The 24612-nt window shown below is 39.2% G+C and overlaps 1 protein-coding gene and 1 pseudogene across 1 annotated transcript; both read right to left on the bottom strand.

Moving 5' to 3' along the window:
* Window positions 1-9622: 9622 nt before the first annotated feature.
* On the bottom strand, window positions 9623-12329 carry LOC121804269 (probable polygalacturonase At3g15720). The gene is made up of 10 exons (XM_042203774.1): window positions 12315-12329; window positions 11688-11837; window positions 11446-11583; window positions 11199-11348; window positions 10827-10850; window positions 10525-10732; window positions 10343-10424; window positions 10132-10240; window positions 9944-10057; window positions 9623-9856 (listed from the first exon to the last, which is right to left on the bottom strand). Exons 1-10 carry the CDS (start codon window positions 12327-12329, stop codon window positions 9623-9625), a joined length of 1224 nt encoding a protein of 407 aa, XP_042059708.1.
* Window positions 12330-14320: 1991 nt separating this feature from the next.
* LOC121804268 lies at window positions 14321-24161 on the bottom strand (annotated as a pseudogene).
* Between the last annotated feature and the right edge of the window lie 451 nt (window positions 24162-24612).

The following is a 24612-nucleotide window of genomic DNA, read 5'->3' as shown; positions in this document are numbered from 1 at the left end:
TTGATGGCCGGACCAATGCCCATGCACTACTCGTTGAAAAGGGGCGACGACTGGAGGACGTTGATGTCGTTGTTAAACCTGGCTACTCCAAAATAGGCATGTCAAATCCATAGTCAATAGTCAGCTACTGCTTCAAGGATCATCGTGGGATTCTTGACCTTGAAACCAGTAGTGTACATCCCTTTTCAGGCAACGGGGCAGTTCTTCCATTCCCAGTGCATACAATCTATGTTGCCTAACATCCCCGGAAACCGGTGCTGATTCTCGTGCATATCCAGTAGAGCCTGACAATCTTCGAGGGTAGGCCTCCGAAGATACCTATCCCCGAATATCTCCCTAACGCCCTGACAAAAATACTTCAGGCAATCGTGGGAAATCGTCTCGCCGATGTGGAGGTACCGTGGAACATGTCGGCCGCGCCTCCGTATGCCAGCAGCCTGATTGCGACAGTGCACTTCTGAATCGGCGTGTGTTCGGGTTTACCAGCCGCATCCTCCCGCACCCTGAAATACCCGTATCGACGCTCCAAAGCGCCCATGATACGCAGAAAGAGCGGACGATGCATCCTAAACCGTCGCCGGAACAGGTTCTCCCCAAACCGTGGCTCCGGCGCAAAGTAATCCTCATACAACCGAGCGTGGCCAGCGAGGTGGTCCCGGGGTATTATAGTTCGACGATGGATGGGTCGAGGTACCACTGGCACCAAGGCCGCTTGTTCCTCCCTCTCCGCTGTTTCCCCCACACGTGCATGAATCAGACGCATCATGTGTTCATATTGCCCACCACTACCACTACCACTACCACTACCAGTCATTCCGGATATATAAAACAAATGTAGAGAGAGATACTCGTTAATACAAGTGGTGCGAATGAAATGAAGTTCAACAAGACGTATTTATAGAAATTTTTAAAAAAACATTTAATGCAATAAACGGGAATTCCGCGCGTACGTCCGTGGGAGTCAACGCAATGGCGGACGTCCGCGCGGCATCACGACGAAATTCCGCGTAAACGTCGCGGAACTGCGGTGTCCTCGGCGGAATTCCGTATCCGTGCATACCATGCATAATGGCGGACGTCCGGCACGTCGGGACGGGCGCCATTGCTGATGCACTTAGCCCAGTAATTTTGGTAGAGCGGATAAAGTGGGCAACGACTAGTTTAAGATTTTTTACATAGGTACTTATCCATTTTTACAAATACCTACATTTCCTTTAATTCGTCCAATAAACCATTTTCTTCCTATTATTCTGAAATCAATTAAGTGGTCCAAACAATCTCAACCTCAAACTTAGACCAAAATTTACAACAACAATTCCTTTTAAAATCCAGGCAAGAAGGTAAGTGTTTTGTTGGAGGAGACGAATGGTATTGGCGCACATGTACTAAAATGATCGTAGAAAAATATGACTCAGTGGTCATGGCCACTCGAGTAGGATTATGATCATCTTTGCAAGCATTGGGGCGGGTGCGGAAAGACGTCACAAATTTATCGATTGCATTACCAATTTGTGGAAGGTATGTTCGACCAGGTGCAAGTTAGGATGATATTCCAAAAGAGGCTTTAGAAACCTTCTAGAACGACGTATAAAGCAATCCAATATATGGGGTGTGTGAGTAATTTTTCAAAGCCACCTGAAGTTCTCATGTTCTAACCAATACTAAACCAACGAATACACCAATGTCATTTATTAAAATTTTGGTATGGAGGAGATTGTGCACATAGTGCGGTATCGAGTGGAAGCAGTCGCATGGATAAGAAAGGGACAAAATGGAATACAAAGGTGAAGTTGAAGGTTCTAGCGGCAACGAGCAGTGAGTCCGCACAAGATGAGAGGTATCGTGGATTGTTCGAAAAATTGGCTCGATAAGTGAAATACAAGTTCTAAAACGTAGTTAAAAATTATTTGAAAAGTCGCCGACGATGAATGAAACCAAACGACAACATGGAGTATTAGTCGAGCTACCTGCACAAAAATTAAGATTAGTGTAGTTTTTTAATCATATAATTTTCACTATTTAAATTATGCAAATTTTGACATTTTAATCATGTATTTTCAAGAGTTTTAATTAAGTAATAGTGTTGAATATTTGTGGACTATTTGTTGTTGGACTATGTATTTATTCGGTTGGGCTGGCCCTGATTGATTAAATGCAGAGGCCTAATGTATTGAGGTCCATTACTTACCTGATTAGCTGGATGGCCGCCACGTGTCTCCACCACTCGAATCACCATCTGTAACCGTTGATCTGAGGGTTTTGTTTGGTGAGTGTGTTAAGTCACTCAGCCTCTTCGGTTCTCATTCATTCTTGAATCATCTCTCTCTCTTTCTCTCTCTCTTGCTCTCTAGTTTTCTCCTCCGCCATCTCTCTTCACTTCAGGCGATTTTCGCTGGTCATCTCCTCAGATCTTTAGTGTTCTCTGGTTAATCCTTGTTTTAGAAGGATCTATCGGAATAGATCTTGAGTTATGTTACTCTCTCGGTTTCCTACAGAGTTTAAGGTTGAATCTGACCTGGGGTTTCAGATTTAACTTGGTTTGGCGTTTAGAGTGAGGGTTTCAGTAAGGAGATTGTGAGATCTCTGAGAAGTAGCAGTGTTTGTGAACCGTGGTGGATTGACTAGTTGTGGTGGTCGAAGCTAGGGTTTCTAGTCTCTGAGTTCAACGTTTTTTCATCTTGTGACTTGTGGTAGAAGCGTGTGGGGAGGTCCTTGGTCTAGTGTAGTCACTGTTGTGACCTGAGCCATATCCTGACTTGTTCTTCCTTGGTTTCTAATTGTTCTTGTTTAGATCCGAGAGGATCTTGTTTTTGTTTACTAATACTTCTACTTAGTGTGCAGATAATCGAAGGAGCTGGAACCTCAAGTTTGGTGGAAGACTTGAGAAGAGCTAGGGTTTCGATTAGGTGGTTCTGTAATAAGTAGACTTGTATTCTTGTATTCCCTTTGTATCTTGGCTTGTACTTCTGAGATTAGCCATCTCAGATCAATTTCAATAAAAGAGGTCCATGTAATTAGTGAATCCCAAGTGATCTGATCCCTACAGTGGTATCAAAACCACGGAGGAATCACTTGGGCACGCCTGGTCGCAAATTAGGGATGTGGGCTCGTCAGAGTAAAGCTCAGCCTCTGGTACAGGCTCTGAGGTAAGTCGGGTTCTCCTTAAGGATAGGGTTCCCGCTCTGGTATATTGGCTAATCCCTAAAACTTTTACACCTTTCTAGTTTTAGGGGTGGGCAGTTGTTTCTGGTAGTAGCCACTGGTCGTGGCTTAGGTTTTCTGTGCTCTTGTTTGTCTCTTGCATGTTTCTTGGTGCTTACAGCTTTCTTGCTTCCGTTGCTGCTTTCTGTGTGACTGTTTTAAGTTCAAAGTATGTATCCCCGAGCTTAGACTCTTTTGTGTTGAGTGAATTACCTATCCACCCTCTGCCTTAACCGCCTTGAGTGACCCCCTGCGCCCCCATTCATTGGGTGATTGTGAACTAGGAAATCCTCTTGTCGGGGTACACGTGACAGATGGAGGAATTCATTTTGGACTTGATTCTTGTGTGTGGGATCACTTTGAATTGTCCCCTCTGTGTGTGTGTGCCTTGCTGTTAGTTGCATCTGTGTTTCTTGCATGAGAAATCCCTGCAAATTTATTCTAAGTGGACTCCTTGACTGTTCTGTGTTTAAGTCCCTTCTCTGTGATAACAGGGTTGCTTGTTGTGCCTTCTGTGTTGTTGGTTCTTTTGTGTGTGTAAAAATATTTCTCAAAATGTCCCAACCTGTTGGTAGTGTTCCCTTCAATAAGAAAAATGATTTTGTTATTTGAAAACAAAAAATGAAGTGTGTGTTAATTCAACAGAAAGTTTTTAAATCAGCAGAGGGAACTATTCCTGATACTTAATCTGCTGAGAAAGTGGCTGAAATGAATAAGTTAGCTAGGTTTACAATCATTCTCAACCTTTCTGATTCTGTGATTAGAAAGGTCGAGACCATTGAGTCTACTTCTGAGATGTGGACTAAGCTGGATACTCCGTTTACTGAAACCTCTATGTCATCCAGGATGTATCTTCTTGAAAAACTTTTTAAATTCAAACTAGATCTTTCAAAGGACACAGATGATAATATTGTCAGATTTCAAAAACTTGTCCAGGACATTAAAAGGTCTGGGAACAAAACTATTGATGAGTATACCAGCATAGCCTTCATGAATGGTATCCTTGATACTTATAGTAATGTCAAGGCAGCTACAAAGTATGGCAGGGATAGTGCCCCTCTAGACCTCATAATCAACTCTTTAAAATCAAAGGGATTGGAAATTAAGGAAAACCTGGATGTTAAATCTTCTCAAACTAAGGCTCTAAATGTTAGATGAAGGTCTAAATCTAGGGGGGTGGGAAGAACTCTGATGGGAATGGTAAGAAACAAGGCAGAGGTAGGTCTAGATCTAAGAGCAAAGACTTTAAATCAAGAAGAAAATGTTTTAATTGTGGGAAAGTTGGCCATTATAAAGCTGAATGTACAAGACCAAAGAGAGGTAATGTCCACAATAATAACAACAAAATTGAGTCTATTGCCAATCGAGCTACTGAGAATGTTTTGATGGGGTTTGCTTCATGAGCCATGATCTGCTTTCTGTTAATACTGTCTCTGATTGCTTCTTCACCCAAAATGACTTGCTAATTGATTCTGGATGCACCTTTCATATCTCTCCTTTAAAAAATGCTTTCTCAAATTTCAAACCTGTTGAAAATACTTTTGTGTCTGGCAAATGACAAGAAGTGTCTAATTCTTGGTATTGGTACTGTGTGTTTGAAGTTTGAAAATGGTTATGTGCTTACTTTGAATAATGTGAGATATGTACCTGATCTGAGTTATAACTTACTTTCCTGTTCCTGCCTTGAATCTGGGGGTTTTGAGGGTAAGTGGGGGCAAGGGGTTATGAAGATCTGTAAAGGTGTTATGTGCCTATTTAGAGCTGTTAAGAAGTGTAATTTCTATGTGTGTTCTGCTCAGTCTGTGGTCAGTGCTGGTAATTCTGCTAATGTGGTCAAGGTTGATAAAACCTTGTTGTGGCATAATAGGCTTGGTCATATGAGTAAAAATGGTCTAAATATTTTGAAGAAAAATGAGCTTTTACCTGAAAATGAGTTTCAAAATAGTCTCCCTTTTTGTGATACTTGTGTTTTGGGCAAACAACATAAAGTCTCATTCCCTACACCTACTACTGAACATGTCAGTACTAGTGTGTTAGAGTATCTCCACATGGATGTGTGGGGTCCAGCCTCTGTTTGTACTCATTCAGGGTCTATGTATTTATTGTATGTTATTGATGATTTTTCCAGAAAAGTGTGGTGTTTCCTTTTGAAATAAAAGTCTGAAGCCTTTGAAAAGTTTTTAACTTGGAAAAATCTTGTTGAAAATCAAAATGGAAAAACCATTAAGGCTATTAGGACATACAATGGTCTTGGGTTTTGTAACTCCCAAATGGATGCTTTGTGCTCCAAGTATGAGATTAAGAGACACAAGACCACCCCTTATACCCCTTAGCAAAATGGAGTTGCTGAAAGGATGAACATAACCCTTTTAGAAAAAGTTAGGTGTCTTTTGTCTAAAAGTGGTTTGTTTAAAAATTTTTGGGGTGAAGCCCTTCTGACTTCAGCCTACCTTGTGAATAGGTCACCCTCAGTCCCTCTCAAGGGTAAATGTCCTGAGTCTATATTCACAGGTAAAAAAATTTCTTTATCCCATTTAAGAGTTTTTGGTTGTAGTGCCTTTATGCATTCCAAAACTAGCAAGCTGGATCCCAGATCCAAGAAATGGGTGTTTCTTGGATATTCTGAGGGCGTAAAGGGTTATAGGATTTGGAATAGGAGTGAACCAGGGTTTAGGGTCACAATAAGTAGGGATGTGATCTTCGATGAGGATGAGTTCCCCTGTCTTAAACTGCCACTGGTCCCTCTTCAATAAGTGTTGATAGTGAGCCTCTTAGTGAGGTGGAGTCCACTGATACTCTCACTGAGGTGGAGTCATCTAATGATGCTCCAAGTGAGGCGGAACACTTCTAGAATACAAATCCTATAGCCCCTGACCCTGAGCTAGAACCCGAACCTCAGCCTGAGCCCCAAAATGTGACTCATCATGATGACCAAGTAGTTGAGCCTCAACATGAACCTAACCCTGTTCCACATTTGAAGGATTACCTCTTGTCTAGAGATAAAGTCAGAAGGAATCCTAATCTTCCTGTTAGGTACTTAGGTCTTGTGAATTTAATTGCTTTTGCTTTTAATGTGCATGAATCTGATGGGGATGAACCTCAGTCTTATAAGCAGGCTCTCAAATATAAGTTTCGCAATATGTGGCACAAAGCCATGAAAGATAAAATGTTATCACTTAAAGTGAATCGTACCTGGTTACTTGTTCCCCTCGCTGATGGTGCCTCCATTGTTGATTGCAGGTGGCTTTATTAAATTAAAAATGAGGTGGATGGTTTAAGTTACAAGGCTAGACTTGTGGCCAAAGTGTTTACTCAACAAGAGGGGGTAGATTATACTGAAATATTTGCTCCTGTTGTGAAATTTACTACTGTTAGAATTATATTTACTCTATGTGCTCATTTTGATTGTGAGGTGAAACAAATGGTTGTCAAAACTGCTTTCTTGCATGGTGACCTAGATAAACCTATCTACATGAGACAGCCTGAAGGTTTTGTGGATCCTAAGTACCCCAATCATGTTTGCTTGCTTAAAAAGACTTTGTATGGTTTAAAGCAGTCCCATGGACAATGGAATATCCAATTTAATTCTTGTATGCAAAAACTTGGGTTTGTGAGAAATACCTTTGATGATTGCCTATATGTGAAAAATCTTGATAAGGTTCCTGTGTTCTTATTACTATACGTTGATGATATGCTGATTATGGGACCCTGCCTTAAATCTATCAAGCATGTGCAAGCTGCGCTGTTTGATAACTTTGATATGAAGGATCTTGGTGATGCTGAAAAGATATTGAGTATCAATATCTTTAGGAATAGAAGAGAGTCTGTCCTTGTGCTTCACCAAGAACCCTATGTGCTTAAGATCTTTAACATGTCTGCTGCTAAAACTGCTTATGTGCCTTTAGCTGCTCATTTTTTGTTGAGTAAAGATTTGTGTCCAAAGTCTGATGCTGATATTGCTACTATGAAAGAGGTTCCTTATGCCAATGCTATAAGTTCTGTAATGTACTTGATGGTCAGTACTAGACCTGACATTGCTTATGCTGTTTCTTGCTTAAGTAGACATATGTCTAACCCTGGACATGTGTACTGGGAGGCCCTGAAATGACTTCTTAGATATCTCAAACATACTGCAAAGTATGGTCTGTGCTTTTCTAAGTGTGATGATGGTGTTGATCTATATGGTTTTGTTGATTCCAATTATGCTAATGACAAGGACAAGAGAAAGTCCACTATTTCCTATGTGTTTACTGTGTGTAGGTCTTGTATAAGTTGAAAATCACAACTGCAACATATAGTTGCCCTCTCCACTACTGAGTCAGAATATATAGCCATCACAAAGACTACGAAGGAGGCTATATGGTTAAAGGGGGTTCTCTCTGAACTTAAATTCTTGAAAAATACTCCTGCTATGTATTCTGATAGTTAGTCTGCTATTCAATTATGAAAAATCCCTGTGTTTCATGATAGGACCAAACATATAGATGTTAGGTTCCATTTCATCAGAGATGTTGTTGAAAAAGGTGAGGTTTTGTTGCATAAGATGCATACTGATAAAAATCATGCTGACATGGTTACTAAGTGTTTGCATATTGATAAATTGCTTACTTGCATTAGAAGTTTGCATTTTGATTGTGGCTAGCATGTGCATGTCCCGGGGGAAGACCTTGCTGATTCCTTGAGCTTTGGCTTATTGAAATCACAAGGCAACTAAAGTCCTACAAGACTAATTGGCTTGCCATCTGGTGTCTTGTTAGGCAACCTGGCTTTTCTCTTGACTAATGAGCTTCAAACTCTATGGTGTCTTTAGATAGCCTTGTAGGCTGTGATGAAGCAACAATAGACTTAGGCTCTCCCTATGTGCTCCCAAAGTAGTCCAAGGTGGAGAATGTTGAATATTTGTGGACTATTTGTTGCTGGACTTATGTATTTATTCGGTTGGGCTGGCCCTGATTGATTAAATGCAGAGGCCCAATGCAGAGGCCCAATGTATTGAGGTCCATTACTTACCTGGTTAGCTGAATGGCCGCCATGTGTCTCCACCACTCGGATCACCATATGTAACCGTTGATCTGATGGTTTTGTTTGGTGAGTGTGTTAAGTCACTCAGCCTCTTCGGTTCTCATTCATTCTAGAATCATCTCTCCCTCTCTCTCTCTCTCTTGCTCTCTGGTTTTCTCCTCCGCCATCTCTCTTCACTTTAGGCGATTTTCGCCGGCCATCTCCTCAGATCTTTAGTGTTCTCCGGTTAATCCTTGTTTTAGAAGGATCTATCGGAATAGATCTTGAGTTAGGTTACTCTCTTGGTTTCCTACAGAGTTCTAGGTTGAATCTGACCTAGGGTTTCAAATTTAACTTGGTTTGGCTTTTAGAGTGTGAGTTTCAGTGAGGAGATTGTGAGATCTTTGAAAAGTAGCAGTGTTTGTGAACCGTGGTGGATTGACTAGTTGTGGTGGTCGAAGCTAGGGTTTCTGGTCTCCGAGTTCAACGGTTTCTCATCTTGTGATTTGTGGTAAAAGCGTGTGGGGAGGTCCTTGGTCTAGTGTACTCACTGTTGTGACCTGAGCCATATCCTTACTTGTTCTTCCTTGGTTTCTGATTGTTCTTGTTTAGACCCGAGAGGATCTTGTTTTGGTTTACTAATACTTCTACTTAGTGTGCAGATAATCGAAGGAGCTGGAACCTCAAGTCTGGTGGAAGACTTGAGAAGAGCTAGGGTTTCGATTAGGTGGTTCTGTAATAAGTAGACTTGTATTCTTGTATTCCCTTTGTATCTTGGCTTGTACTTCTGAGATTAGCCATCTCAGATCAATTTCAATAAAAGAGGTCCCGGTAATTAGTGAATCCCAAGTGATCTGATCCTTACAAATAGTATCACATCTTAAATAAATAGAGTTTTGCCTAAAACACCTGGAGCTGGGTTTGTAGATGTTCTAGGATGTCACAATTGATATGTTATTTTTATCAAGAGCTGGAAATTTTGTGCCAACTATGTTTGTACTTACTAATAAGTTGAAGATTTGAATTACCTTGCAATGTATAGTTGTTAAGTGTGCTGCCAGGCCCAATCAACTTGAGGGTGACTCGACCTAGTCTCATGATTGAATCATGCCAGACCGGGTTGGAATTTTGCCATAAATATTATAAGCCCAATTCAGAGCATAGCATAGCATGTAGTAGTTATTTTGTGAGTGTGTGTTTTTTTTTTCAATTTGGTTAATTTTTGTGGTGAGGAGTCCATACATACATAGTTGCTAATTTGAGTATGTACTAGTAAATAAATTTGACGTAAAACTAGGTTCTTTGTATATTAAATTATCAATGAAACTAAGCACATTCTTCATCGAAAATTAGAATTGAGCCCGACAGTGTATGAGCTATGTATGAGAAATGACATTACAAGATTTGTAAAACACAGAAATCAAGATTCGACACAATTGATAGGAGGATTGCAAAAACGAGAACTTCCATGAGCATTGGTGCAATGTGCTATATTAGCCGCTTGTTCACCAACACTCTCGATGTTGATATCGTCGAGCACTATACCCGTACACGGCACTGTCTCGCTGCACCTCAAGTTTATTGTTGCGTTCTTTGCCACCGACGTTCCATGGAGTCCAATGTACTTCACATCACTCACTTCCACAGCAGCAACCTAATCCATCAAGTATGTCAAAAATTGAAATCAATTGTCAATTTGATCAGTATTTTGATTAGGTTGAGTGTTTATTTGAAAATTTACCTTGGTATCACATGTTTTGTGAGGACAGTAGTATTGGTCTATAATTACAGGGTTGTCAGCTAATTCAAAGATTATGTTGGAAAATATGATGTTCTTGGCAAATCCTGCCCCTCCCTTCAAAATATCAAATGCACTTGATTAAATTTTATTGTCACATGAATTTTATTAACGATTTCATTTGATCTTACCTGCCATGATTTGATCCTCACTCCATTTTGAGTCTTAATAAATGTGCAGTTATTTACATGAATTCCTTCAACTTCATCATATTTCCCATTGTGACCTAAACTTCCAATGCTGAAAGGATCCAAAATAGGAATTAAAATGAATGATATATACGAGTTAGTTTTATGGGACGAAGGGTGAAAAAGCTAAGGGATCGAAGACAATGAATCATACCTTATACCATGACCCGGACCACAAGTGACCCTTGAAATAAGTACACTAGAAGTGCCTCCATTGATCGCGATGCAGTCGTCCCCTATTAATGCAACGGCGATTATATTGCACCGATAACTACTAATTACAATAATCCAATAACAAATAGTATTTGAATTCTGAAAAGGGACTAGGGAATGTACCTGTTTCCATGACACAATCTTGGATGAAAAGATTTGATGAAGAACTTATGTCGATGCCATCTGTGTTAGGGCTAGTTCCAGGTGCAGTAATATGAAGATTTGAAATATTTGCATGATTGCATCCATTTATTGAAATGTGATTTCTTTGGCTATTCAGATGTTTCAATCCGCTCACACGAAGGTTGTTGCAATGAGAAAATCTCAATGCCTGAAATTAATTTTCATCTCAAGATATATAGTTAGTATTTTGATGCAGATTATAATTGAAAATAGTACTGCAAGGTACTCCATCTTGAACTTACTGTTGGTGAATTATTTTCACGGCCCTGAAGAGAGAAGAATAAAAACGAGTTAGAACATTAAGATAATACACGAAATATTATGAGCTTATAGAATATTTTTAAAACCACTCTCTTTGTTTGTCATTACATGTCTCATTTGCCACTTTTATGTTTTTGTCATTAGTACTTTGTTTCATTTTTACTATATATAATTAAGTAGATCTCAGATTCTAATAACCCATACTAATCACTAATCATATTTCATTACAAAAGTTATACATAAAAGTTCGACATATTTAACTAAATTTTTTCATCCTTATTTCTTAAAACCCAGATTGTGAAAAAGTAAGATGTTTATTAGCGGACGAAGGAAGCTCGATCATATAAACTTACATTGGGCCACCAAGATGCACCTTGGCCATCAATCACACCTTGCCCATTTCCCACCACAGAGAGAGCTTGAACTTGATGAAACATTATCCACTCACCAACATCCCCATTTCCCCAAGATTCTTTTGGATGTGCAACAATGGTTCCCAATATCTACAACATGATATAAATCTTGTGAAAATGACCTTTTTTTTATAAAACATGAATATTTAAAATTCATCTTAACCTTGAAAATTAGTACATAAGTTACCTCAAACGTTATGGACCTTGATTTGCATGGGCCAACAAATTTGACTGAAGATACCAAAAATGTTTTTCCACTTGGTACAGTCACCTTACTTGTTGCCAAACCTTTGTTACAGGCTGCTTCCCATGCCGATTTAAATGCCTGTTCAAACCATAGACAATAGTAGACCCTCGATCTTTTAATTCTAGAATTAAACATTCTATATTGAACAATAGAACAAATGAAACCAACATGAAAATATTTACTTTGGCATCATCTGTTATCCCATCTCCTATAGCTCCAAATTCGGTCACATCAAATGTTGTGCGCGAATCCAAGCTTGTAATTCTTGCGCCTTTCACAACGCTTAATTCGAATATTGCAACACACAATAACAAAAGGTACGCCATAAAACCCTGTATCACATTTAGAAATATGACAATATAATGATCTCTCGTTAGTACAATAGGAGAATATATAACAACTAACGATCGACAATCAAGTCATAAGATAAATATATTTGTGCCATACCATGTCTCTAATTTGTCTCTTGAACAATGTCTATCAATGCCTTATTTTTTCACGAACTTGTAATCTTGTCCTAATCGACCACTACAAGTTAAATATTTATAGTGAGAAACCTTAATCCAATCAATTTAGATCACTTTCCCATATTATGGGCGTGTTAACTTAAAACTGGATATGATTCTTTTGTAACTTAATTAACATTGAAATTTCTTTGCCTAACTTAACTTTCTAAATCTCTACTGGATTTATATAGTAGATATGCATGTACATGTGAACACACCAAATTATTATTTTGCATGTCTCATTAAAGTTTCTTTCTCGTTTTTGAAATCATAATATTGCTTCGGGATTCATTCTATAGATACTTTAGTTATTGCCATATCCCTATTCTAAGATACTTGATTTATATAAACTTAACTACGTCAATAATTTTTCTAAAATATATACATATATTTACAAATAATATTAAATAAATATTTAAATTTAGATAACTCTGTTATTATTAAAATGTTAAGAATTTTAGTATCTAGGTTATTTAATTCTTCAAGAAATTATAAAATTAATCAAATAGTAATTTTTAAAAATTTAATCTTTTATTTTCACTATAGAAATATCACAAATTAATGTGTATGTATGTATAGAGTTGTGATCAATGTCGAACCAATTTTAAAGACCGAACTAGAGACCAAATCTGGGCCATTAGATCTAGTTTTTTTGATGAGATGTGCTGCTGTGTAAATTTTTCGGTCTTCATTACAAACCCATTTTACTTCATTGTATAGGTTTATTACTTCATTCCGTACTTAATACCTTGAAACTACAACATGATTTTACTTTCTTCCAGTAGGTTTTGAAATGATTCAACATATGTTTCATTTGAATTCATTGACCTGAGTTTTTACTTTATTTACATTAAAAAATACAATTTATTCAAGTGCATTTATTACTTCATTTAGAAACGTTATTACTTCATTGGATAAGGTTTTTACTTCATTCCAGTAGAACTTCAAATGCTTCTATACACATACTCCATTCCAATAATTTATTACATCATTCCATGTGTTTATTACACCATATCAGCGTTGTGGCAGTGGTGATAGATATTGTAGAGAGAAAGAACGGCACGCGACGGCGAAACTGCATTTACGTACTGGAATGAAGTAAAAACATACTGGAATGAAGTTAAATCTTCGTAACATGTTAGTATGACTTATTTACCTTCGGATGAATTAAAATAGGCTCGTGATGAAGGCGGAAATAATTGATAAATTTGTGTCTCTCATCCAAAAAAAAAACTAGATCTAAAAATCCTAATTTGGTATGGTTCGGTGGTTCGGTCTTTAAGAGTGGATTTGTGAATAATGGGACTCTGTATGTATGTATATATATATATATATATATATATATATAAATAATAAAAAATGATGAATTAAAAATACATTGTGGCTGGAAGTTTGTGGTTTGCTCAAATTTGAAATGTTGATGCAGTAGGTGAATAGTAGTATACACTACAACAAAAAAAACGTTACAGACTTTTTTTTAAATACAATTAAGGACGATAATTTTTGTTTCTAAATATACCACTAACTCTTCAAAAAATGTCCTTACTGTGGTGTCCCAACTAAAATTAGAGGCCACAAATGGAAGCGTCCTAAAATCAAAAGATTAAGTTAATTTATCCTTAATTTAGGACGCTTCTTTCTTTTGCATCCTAAATTGTTGTTATTTTTTAAAATTTTCCAATGCAAGTAATTGTATCTCAATTTTTGTATCCTTCAAAATTAATTTTTTTTATTTTTTTTAGTTTTACTTAATACTTGGGGTTGGATTGTGAATGTTCTAGGATGTCACAGTACTTGATATGTTATTTTATTTTATCAGGATGCTTGGAAATCTTATGCATATGCAAAATATTAGTTTTATTGACGACATAGTTTGGTTGGTAAGACACATTCATATTATCAACGAATACTAGTAAGTTGGAGATGCAATGCATGCCGCGCTGTCAAGTGTGTTGTCCCAGTCCGACCTGGGCCTAGGGACAAGTCGAAGCCGGATGAACTGACTAACTCGGCAGGTTTAGTTAATTTTTGTAGTACGTGTTATTAATTCGGTTAATTTTTGTGATGAGGAAGTCCATAGGCGCGGCGCTACTTGGGTATATATGTATCCTAATAATGGACGTCAAACTTGGTTCCTTGTCAATGTCGACATCATTATTTTATTATCTCATCATAGTTAGAGATTGTTGTTGACATTGTATTATAATAAGCAAAAAACATTCTATAATTAGAGTTTAGCCGACTAGGTATGGGCTATATATATATATATGTGATAAATGACAATACAACATCTAGTATTGACAATGAAATCATGTTTTGACACAATGGATAGGAGGAGTGCAAGAACGAGCAGTTCCATGAGCATTGGTGCAGTTTGCTATAGCATTAGCAGAATCTCGACCAACACTTTTGATGTTGATGTCGCTGAATTCTATATCCGTGCGTGCACGGCACTGTCTTGCTGCACTTCAAGTCTATTGCTGCATCCTTTGCCACTGTCGTTCCAATGTACTTCACACCACTCACTTTCACAGCACCAACCTACTATGTCGACGACAATTCAAATTAATTGCCAATTTGATGAGCATTTTGATTAGGTTGAGTGTTTCTTTGTAAATTTACCTTGGTATCGGACAGTAGTATTGGTCTATAATAATAGGATTGCCCGCTTATTCGCAGTTTATGTTGGAAAATGTGATGTTCTTTGCAAAACCTGCCCCTCCCTTCATAATATCAATTGCACTTATAAGTTATATTTTATTATAATCACATGTGTTGAATACTATATTGATTTGATTTGATTTGATCTCACTTGCCATGATTTGATCCTCACACCAATGCTGCAAGAATCAAGAACATGAATTTCTCTTAGTACATAATTCTATTCAAGTATGAGTTGGTTTTGTGAGACGAAACTAATTAAAGGATCAAAAACAAAGAATCATACCTTATACCATGACCAGGACCACATGTGATCCTTGAAATCTTGACACCAGAAGTGCCTCCATTGATCGCGATGCAGTCGTCCCCTATTAGGGCAACGACGATTATATTGTAGAAATCATGGTATTAAATATGCCCGGTCAATGGATTTTGACCAAATAATAAATGTGACGAGACATTTAATTTTGTGAAATTAAATGACATAGCGTCGATCTACATTTTACGTAGATAAATGTGAAGAAAGATAGGAAGAAAGATGTTTTTATTTACTTGATTATTTGAGAGTACATGGAGGATACATTATATAGGACTCTAGATATAAATGTTCTAGGAACTATACTTATTGGAACCCTCCATAATAAATGTTATACACTTCCAACATGTTGGGACTCCACATCCTCTTTGGAACACTTCAACTTAGCTTTCCAACACTCCCCCTCAAGTTAAGTGATGGGATTTCCAACACTCAATTTGTCAAGTGCTTCTCGGAACGACTTCGAATTCACTGCCTTAGTCAATATGTCAGCCAATTGATCTTCGGACTTAACAAACGGTAACTCGACAATTTTGGCTTCAATGTTGTCCTTTATAAAATGTCGATCCACCTCCACATGTTTAGTCCTATCATGTTGAACCGGGTTTTCTGAGATGCTAATCGCAGCTTTATTATCACAGAACAACTTACAAGGTTGTGATGAATGAAGACCAAGTTCAGCCATGAGTCTTTTTAACCATAATATCTCGGTGAGGCCACTCTTTATGCCTCGGAACTCTGCTTCTGCACTTGATAACGCAACCACCTTCTGTTTCTTGCTTCTCCAAGTGACAAGGTTTCCTCCTACAAAAGTGAAGTACCCGGCGGTTGACTTTCTATCATTCGGGTTTCCTGCCCAATCTGCATCAGTGAACCCATGTACTTCCAAGTGACCATGTTTTTCAAACAGCACCCCATGGTCTGCCGTTCCTTTCAAGTATCGAACGATCCTTATGGCAGCTTCCCAATGATCTTCCTGCGGTGAGTGCATAAACTGGCTGACGACACCTACTGCATATGCTATATCTGGTCGAGTATGTGAAAGGTAGATGAGTTTTCCTACCAATCTCTGATATCTCCCCCTGTCGGTGAGCTTTCCTCCTTCACGTATTTGTAATCCATGATTCTGTATTATTGGAGTGTCGGCAGGTCTGCAATCTATCATTCCCACTTCTGCAAGCAAGTCAAGCACATACTTCTTTTGGTTTATGAAGATTCCCCGGTTTGATCTCAAGACTTCAATGCCCAAGAAGTATTTGAGGAGGCCTAGGTCTTTCATCTCGAACTCTGTGAACAAGTTCTTTTTCAATTCACCTATTTCCTCTTCATCGTCTCCTGTGATAATCATGTCGTCGACATAGATGATGAGACACGTGATCTTTCCTCCCCTTTTTTTGAGAAATAATGTATGATCTGAGTTACTCTGCTGGTACCCATATTTCTTCATTACTTCGGTGAACCTGCCGAACCAGGCTCTCGGGGACTGTTTCAGCCCATATAGCGTTCTTTTCAGCTTGCACACTTCTCCAGTCATAAATTCGTTAGTGAACCCTGGGGGAGGAACCATAAACACGGGCTTTGGTAGTTCACCGTGTAGGAATGCGTTCGTGACATCGAACTGATGGAGAGGCCAGTCTCTGTTTGCTGCAATCGAGAATAATACTCGTACGGTGTTGATTTTTGCTACTGGGGAGAAAGTCTCGGAATAATCGACTCCATATGTTTGAGTATATCCCTTTGCTACTAGTCGGGCCTTATATCGTTCGATTGACCCGTCTGGCCTTCTTTTGATAGTGAACACCCATCTACATCCCACAGCCTTCACTCCTTCTGGCAGTTTTTCTTTCACCCAAGTATCATTCCTCATCAAGGCTTTCATCTCGGTAAGCATAGCTTCTCTCCAGTGTTTGTACTTCATTGCTTCTTCAGCAGTCTGCGGGATCTCCTGTTCTTCATATAATGCAGCCTCAAATGCTCGGGCCATTTTCGTCAGATTGCCTTGAACAAAGTTTGCCACTCCATATCTGCTTTTCTTTCCAATCCTCTCCGGAGAGTATCTCTTCGGAGGAATTCCTCGAGTACTTCGTGGAGGGAGAACATACCTCCCGGTATCACTGTCTACAGTATTATCCTCGGTTTCTGCATTGTTAGTATTAACTGTAGAACTTTCCTCAGAGACTAGTTCCGGACATACCTCGGATATTGGTGAAGGAGGGTCAGATGGGCGCGGTTGAGGAGACTCTGGAGGGGTCTGCTCGGCGACAGTGACAACCGTCTCGGGTGGATCCTCAATCGAGTGGCTTGGAAGTGGCACAAACCAACTTAGACAGTCCCCATAATTACTTTCGGATGTCTCCCCCTGACTGTTAAGGTGGTGTTTATAGAAGAACTCGGTTTCAAGGAAGTCACAGTTTATGGTGGTGATGATTTTCCTAGTGTTTGGATCGTAGCATCTATACCCTTTTTGGTTGACCCCATATCCCACGAAGACACATTTGGTTGCGCAAGGGGAAAATTTGGTTCTTTCATGTTTAGGGATATGAATATAGACAGTGCATCCAAAGACTTTTGGTGGCATGCTAAGGGATTCTGGTATTTGGGCTTGTTGGGAAAGGATGTCAAGGGGGGTTTTGGTTTTTAGAATTTTGGTGGGTAGTCTGTTTATGAGGTAGATAGAGGTTGCAACGGCTTCTGGCCAAAGGAATTTTGGGACGTTGGACTCAATCATAAGGGCACGGGTCATTTCCAGAATGGTTCGGTTTTTTCTCTCAGCTACCCCATTTTGTTCGGGCGTATAAGCACAGGATGTTTGGTGAAGGAGACCTTGTTTATGAAAGAAATTGGACATAGCGGTGTTAACAAATTCCCTCCCGTTATCTGAACGAAGAATTTTTATGGTTTTGTGGAACTGGGTGTGTATCATATGGAAAAAAAGAATGAATTTGTCAATTACTTCTGACTTATGTTTCAAGAAATAGATCCAAGTCATTCTCGTGCAATCATCAATGAATGTCACAAAATATCTAAATCCACTACCCCCAATAACAGGTGCCGGCCCCCACACATCAGCATGCACTAAATCAAACATGGATTTCATACGAGTATCTGAAGGTTTAAAACTCTGTCTGTGGCTTTTGGCCAAAACACAAGTTTCACAAGAAAAATCTTTAGGTAAAGAAAAATTTGGGAACAAAAGTTTAAAGTAACCATGAGACGGGTGTCCTAGTCTTCTGTGCCACAGCCAAGCCTCCTCTTTCGTGGACCCGTGAGCCAGCATCGCACTGCCATGTTGAGCTACCCCATCCACGTAGTAGAGTCCTCGATCCTTAGTGCCACGCCCAATGATCCTCCTCGTCCGAATATCCTGTAAGATGCAGAAAGTTGGATGCATTAGCAGTGTACAATTTAATTCCCTTGTTACGTGGCTTACTGACATTAGCCGCTGAGACAGGCTAGGGACAAACAGACAGTTTGATAATCGAAGAGTAGGGGAAATTCTTATGGTTCCTGCCCCTGCTACAGTAATGAATTCCCCATTGGCAGTTCTAATGTAAGTTTTAGTAACCTCTTTAAAATTACTAAAATCAGATCTTTCTGGTGTCATAGTGTCTATGGCACCACAATCAAAAATCCATCCCTTCCTATCAACATTTTTTGTATTTTTTACAGATAAAGCAGCGGAAAAATTCATCAACGGTGTAAACCGATTATGTGTGGAGATATGGCTAATTGGGGGGCGTAAGTCGGACTTTCTAGGGAATTTGGGGTTGGTTTCGCAAATATCCAGATCTGGGGGGTCACATTTGGGATTATCAATAAGTGGCGGACTAAATTGCATGACTTTCATATTCTGGGGATTAAAATGCAATAAAGGGATAGATCTAGGGTTTGATCCTTGACCAAACCCGATACCTCCTATTGCTGCGCCTCCATTCCATTTCTGTCTCTCGATCTGAGTTTCCGTTCTCTCGACGAAATTTCCAACCCGAACTCCGCCGCCACTGCTGCCACCGCCATTATCACCGGGGTATTTTGGGGTACCTGGATTCGGTCCTCCCTTTGGTCCTTCTCTGGGTTGATTTTGGGGATTCCCCTGCCTTGTTTCGCCGATTCCGACGGCAGCGAACTTCGTTTGTGCTCGTGTCCTCTGTTTTTCGTCCCACCATTCGGGGAATCCCACACGGAGGAAGCAGGTATCTCTCGTGTGTTTGTTTTTCCCGCAATGTGAACACCATAGCTTGGTTTTGTCAATTCTTCCTCCGTCTTGGTGATTGGCTCTGGTGGGTGGCGGTCGCGGTGGTCCTCGATTGATTGGCCTGTCTCTCTGTGCTCCGTACCCGTAGCCGATCTCCCCCGATGATGTATCGGCGCTTCCAACGCCAGGAACTTCGGTAGGTGTCGAGGATGCCGGTGGCATGATCTTCAATCGAGCCGCCTCCCTCTGGACCCTTCCGTAAGCTTCTTCGACTGAGGGGTAAGGTTCCTCTTTGAGGATATCCCTTCGAATTGTATCATACTCAGGGTTAAGTCCAGTGAGGAACTTGAATAGCCTCATGGTGTTTGAGAACTCTCGGAACTACTTGACCCCCTTGTCGCAACAATCCACCGGTTGTTTTCGACACCTATCTACATTGATCCACAGTCCGTGGATTCGTCTGTAGTAGGTTTCGAGATCCAGACTTCCTTGGCGGAGTGCGATGGCTTTATCCTCTAGATCGTATATAAGATACGGATCTTTCTTGCCTTCGAACGTTACAGCGAGATTGTCCCAGATTGCCTTTGCGGTTTGGTGGTGAGCAAAGTCGGCAATTATGTCATTTTCGACGTTGTCGATGATCCACGAAAATACCACGAGATCAGTCTCCTCCCATTCGGCATACCCGGGGTTCTCTGGTTCTGGCGGTGGATCTTTGATGTGGGAATACCCTCCTCGGCTTCCTATCGCGACTTTCATTAGTCGGGCCCATAAAGGATAGTTCTTCCCATTTAGTTTGAATGCAACAGTGACGTGCTTGCTTGTTTTCATCTTGGATGTTTTGATTGTGGGTTTATTTTCTCCTTCGGAATCTGATCCTGACATGTTTTATGTGTAGGGATTTTTGGGCAGCCTCTTGGCCGAGATTGGTATGGTTTCTTGGCTATGATGAATCTTTTCTGAGCCAGATTTTACTCTGCTCTGATACCATGAAGAAAGATAGGAAGAAAGATGTTTTATTTACTTGATTATTTGAGAGTACATGGAGGATACATTATATAGGACTCTAGATATAAATGTTCTAGGAACTATACTTATTGGAACCCTCCATAATAAATGTTATACACTTCCAACATGTTGGGACTCCACATCCTCTTTGGAACACTTCAACTTAGCTTTCCAACAAAATGTAGTATATTCACTTTCTCAAATCCGATTTCCGGTGAGTGAGAAATAGTGGATTAAAGTTAGGCATAATTAGCTTTTAATTAAAGCTTGGAGTTGGAGCTTAGGGAATAATTAACTAGTGTTAATTATCCCACATTGGAGGATTAACACATCTTTTAATGTGTATAAATTAAGTGACTTTATGTTACTTAATAATTATAGTGGACCAAGATGGGTGAAAGAGCCCACACGCGCGCACACGCGCGCACACGCGCGCGCCGCCGCCCGCCCGAGCCCGAGCCCAAGCCCGTGCTCGCGGGCCGCAGGCCCGATCCCGATCTTGATCAAGATCTCGATCTTGAGCTTGGACTTGGACTTGGACTTGGACTTGGACTTGGGGCTTGGCCCAAACTATTCTTTTTGGACTACCGCCGAGTCAGCAATCCAAGTGGCTTGACACGTCGTCAAGCGAGGCACAGTCACGGCTGCCACGTGAGAAATCCACACGCTCCACATGCGAAAGGCACACGCCTGCCACACGCCTGTAACCGACGTCGGTTACGTTTTTGCCATGATGAGCCTTCAATGGCTGGTTGACCCTGCATGGTGGTTGGCCTATAAATAGGCTAGCCATACCACTGCATTAAGACACACATACAAGCATTCTCTGCATAAGCTCTATCCCTCTCTCTGCATTGTCCTTCTGTCGAAGCTCTGCTCTCTCCTCCATCCCGTTCGCCGGAGCTCTACTGATTGCGGTGCTGCATCAATAGAGACGTAGCCGTTTTACCTTTGGGGACGACACGTCAAACCGAAGAGCACTACCGGGGCGTATCTCGTCTTGCGGGAAGAGGCCTCCTCGACTCGGCTAATCATACTGGTTTAGTAGTTTCGATTCTACGTTGGAATTTTTTAAAGTTCAGTTCCTCCTTTTCCTTCTTTTGGGTTGTATTACGCCCGGCTTTTATCTCTTGTAATCAGTAGAACTAACATATATTGTGTAGATAACTACTACTAACAAAAATTTGAATTTTGAAAAGGGACTGGTGAATATACTCGTTGCCATAACACAATCTTGGATGAAAAGATTTGTTGAAGAACTTATGTCGATGCCATCTGTGTTAGGACTTGTTCCAGGTGCAGTAATATAGAGATTTGAAATATTTGCATGATTGCATCCATTTATTGAAATGTGGTTTTCTTGGCTATTCATATGTTTCAATCCGCTCACACGAAGGTCGTCGCAGTGAGAAAATCTCACTGCCTGAAATTAATTTTATCACGAGATATATTGTTAGTATTTAGTTGCTGATTATAATTGATAGTATATTATTTGTTATTTTGTAAAAGGTGCTCAATCTTGAACTTACTGTTGGTGAATCATTTTTACGTTCCTGAAAAGAGAGAAATAAAACGAGTCAGAGCATTTAAGAGAATACCATGAGAAACAATCATATAGTTGAACTTTAAAAATTTAAAAATTATGTCCGCTATTAAATACTCCTTATTTGCTATTTTAGTATGTAGGTCACTATTTCATTTCCATTTACTAAGCATGATAAGTAGTTTCAAATTCTATTAATTCATTTCACTCATATTTTTTTTTTATAAAACTAATATACAACTAACTATTTCCATCCATATTTCTTAAAACTCAAGCCGTCAAAAAGTAGACGTTTATTGTCGGACGAAGGAAGCTTGGTCATATAAACTTACATGGGGCCACCAAGAAGCACCTTGGCCATCAAATACACCTTTCCCATTTCCCACTACAGAAAGCCCTTGAACTTGATGAAACAAGATCCACGCATCACCATCGTCATCCCTTTTTCCCCAAGCTTGTTTTGGAAGTGCAACAATGGATCCCAATATCTAGAAAATGACATCAATCTTGTGAAAGTGACGTATTTCTTTAAAAAAATGGATATTTTAAAATTCATCTTTAACCTTGAAAATTACATAACTTACCTCAAAAGTTATGGATCTTGATTTGCATGGGCCAGCAAATTTGATAGCAGGTACGTACCAGGAATGTCTTTCCACTTGGTACAATCACCGTACTTGTTTCCAAACCTTTGTTACAGGCTGCTTCCCAAGCCGATGTAAATGCCTATTATTATAAAACATTGTTAGTTCAAACAATTGAAAATCATAGAGCCTCAATCTTTTAATTTTAGAATTAAACATTCTATAGATATGTTGGCAATTGAAACATAAAAATAATATAATAATATCTCACATCGATGTACACAAAGAGCTTAATTCACTATATAAGTCTCATGAGCCTCTCCTCTTATCACCAATTGGTTTTAGGATGGAACCCATGGATTTCTATCATGGTATCAGAGCGGGTCGCCGACTGTGTCATATTTAACTGACCCAGCAGTATATCTGGGCTGAAACCGAAAAAAATGGCTGACCCAGCAGTATAACTGGGCTGAAAATTTGGGCCAGTGGTCCAACCGGTCGAAAAAAAAATTGGGCCGATTGTACAATCAATCATAAAAAAGTCCAACCCCTTCAAGGTGAGATTGAAGGGGGGCTGAAACCGAAAAAAATGACTGACCCAGCAGTATAACTGGGCTGAAAATTTGGGCCAGTGGTCCAACCGATCGAAAAAAAATTGGGCCGATTGTACAATCAATCATAAAAAAGTCCAACCCCTTCAAGGTGAGATTGAAGGGGGGCTGAAACCGAAAAAAATGACTGACCCAGCAGTATAACTGGGCTGAAAATTTGGGCCAGCGGTCCAACCGATCGAAAAAAAATTGGGCCGATTGTACAATCAATCATAAAAAAGTCCAACTACTTCAAGGAGAGATTGAAGGGTTTAAGGGAGGGTGTTGGCAATTGAAACATAAAAATGAATATAATAATATCCCGCATTGCTCTACACAAAGAGCTTAATCCACTATATAAGTCTCATGGGCCTCTCCTCTTATCACCAATTGGTTTTAAGATGGAACCATGCATTTCTATCAAGATCAAATTAAAACCAATGTGAAAATATTTACTTTAGCATCATCTGTTTTCCCATTTCCTATAGCTCCAAATTTGGTCACATCAAATGTTGTACCCGAATCAGAGCCTTTACTTTTTGCGCACTTCACAACACTCAATTCAAATATTGAACCCAACAATAACAAAAGGTACACCATGAAACCCTGCATTACATTTCAAAATATAACGTGAGTTATGTTCAGTGGAATATCCTCACGTTCGCACAACAAGATAAATATATTAGTGGTATACCATGTCTCTGATTTGTCTTTTTAACAATGTAAATTCTTTACTTTTTCACGAACTTGTAGTCTTATGCCAATCAATTACTACAAGTTCAATATTTATAGTGTGAAACCTTAATGCAGTCAATTTATGATCAGTTTTCCATATTATGGTGTATTGTCTTGAAATTTTTGCAGGTTTCAAAAGGTCGGGGAAGGTACTCAGGACTATGATGAAATTTTTTTGAGTCTCAATCCCGAATCAACCTGCTCTGATACCATCTTAAAGATGGTAATCGAGAGAGGTGAGATCCATGGAGCTGTGCATATTGACAGAGAATGTTTTTAGGAGTAGAAGATAATTTGTATTTCTGTGTTGTGTTTACAATATAATTCAACACCTCAATATATAGGTGTGAATATTTTCTATGTATGGAAAACACAATCAATATATTCTAGGAAAATATGTAATTGTATCAATCCTAGTTAATTGATTTATTTTGCAATCTTCTCTCCTCTTGATACTCTTTGACAGTTACTTTGCTGTATGTTGAATCTCTTTTGTACGTTGGATCTTTGCTCACCATTTTTGATTTTGAGCCTTACTAAATGCATAAAAAATGAAATTAATCCGATCAATGAAGTTTATGCATTTCTTTAGCAGAAGTACATGATATTGTGTACTTTAGAGGATGAAGACATTGCTGATCAATAGTCACACCAATGTTTTCAAAATGAGTAAATCGACAAAACTATCCCACGAACCAAAAATTCCCTAATCAAGATACAATTTAATACAATATGCTCAATTTCTTTAGGAGTGTTCGATTTGAAAGATAAAATAATATGTAATACCCGAAAATTTGTGGAATTTTATTCTTTTAATTAAGGATGAAATTCTTTTCTATGTTTTTGTGTTTAAAATTTGGTGTGGAAAATATTTTGTGTTTATTTGATTGTTGTGGATGTGGTATTTTCTACCTAGGCAAATTAAATGTAATTAAATAATTAATTAAGCCATGTTTTTAAAAATCCTAA

Source organism: Salvia splendens, chromosome 5 (genome assembly GCF_004379255.2).
Source record: "Salvia splendens isolate huo1 chromosome 5, SspV2, whole genome shotgun sequence".
NCBI lineage: Eukaryota > Viridiplantae > Streptophyta > Magnoliopsida > Lamiales > Lamiaceae > Salvia > Salvia splendens.
The sequence above is the reverse complement of the archived record's forward strand: the minus strand, read 5'-3'. Positions and strand labels throughout refer to the sequence as shown.

Coding starts and splice junctions, on each gene's coding strand:
- LOC121804269 (XM_042203774.1), bottom strand. Junction 10,851..11,198: donor GTGCATCTTGGTGGCCCAAT/GTAAGTTTATAT, acceptor TTCTCTCTTCAG/GGCCGTGAAAATAATTCACC. Junction 10,425..10,524: donor AGATTGTGTCATGGAAACAG/GTACATTCCCTA, acceptor TTGCATTAATAG/GGGACGACTGCATCGCGATC.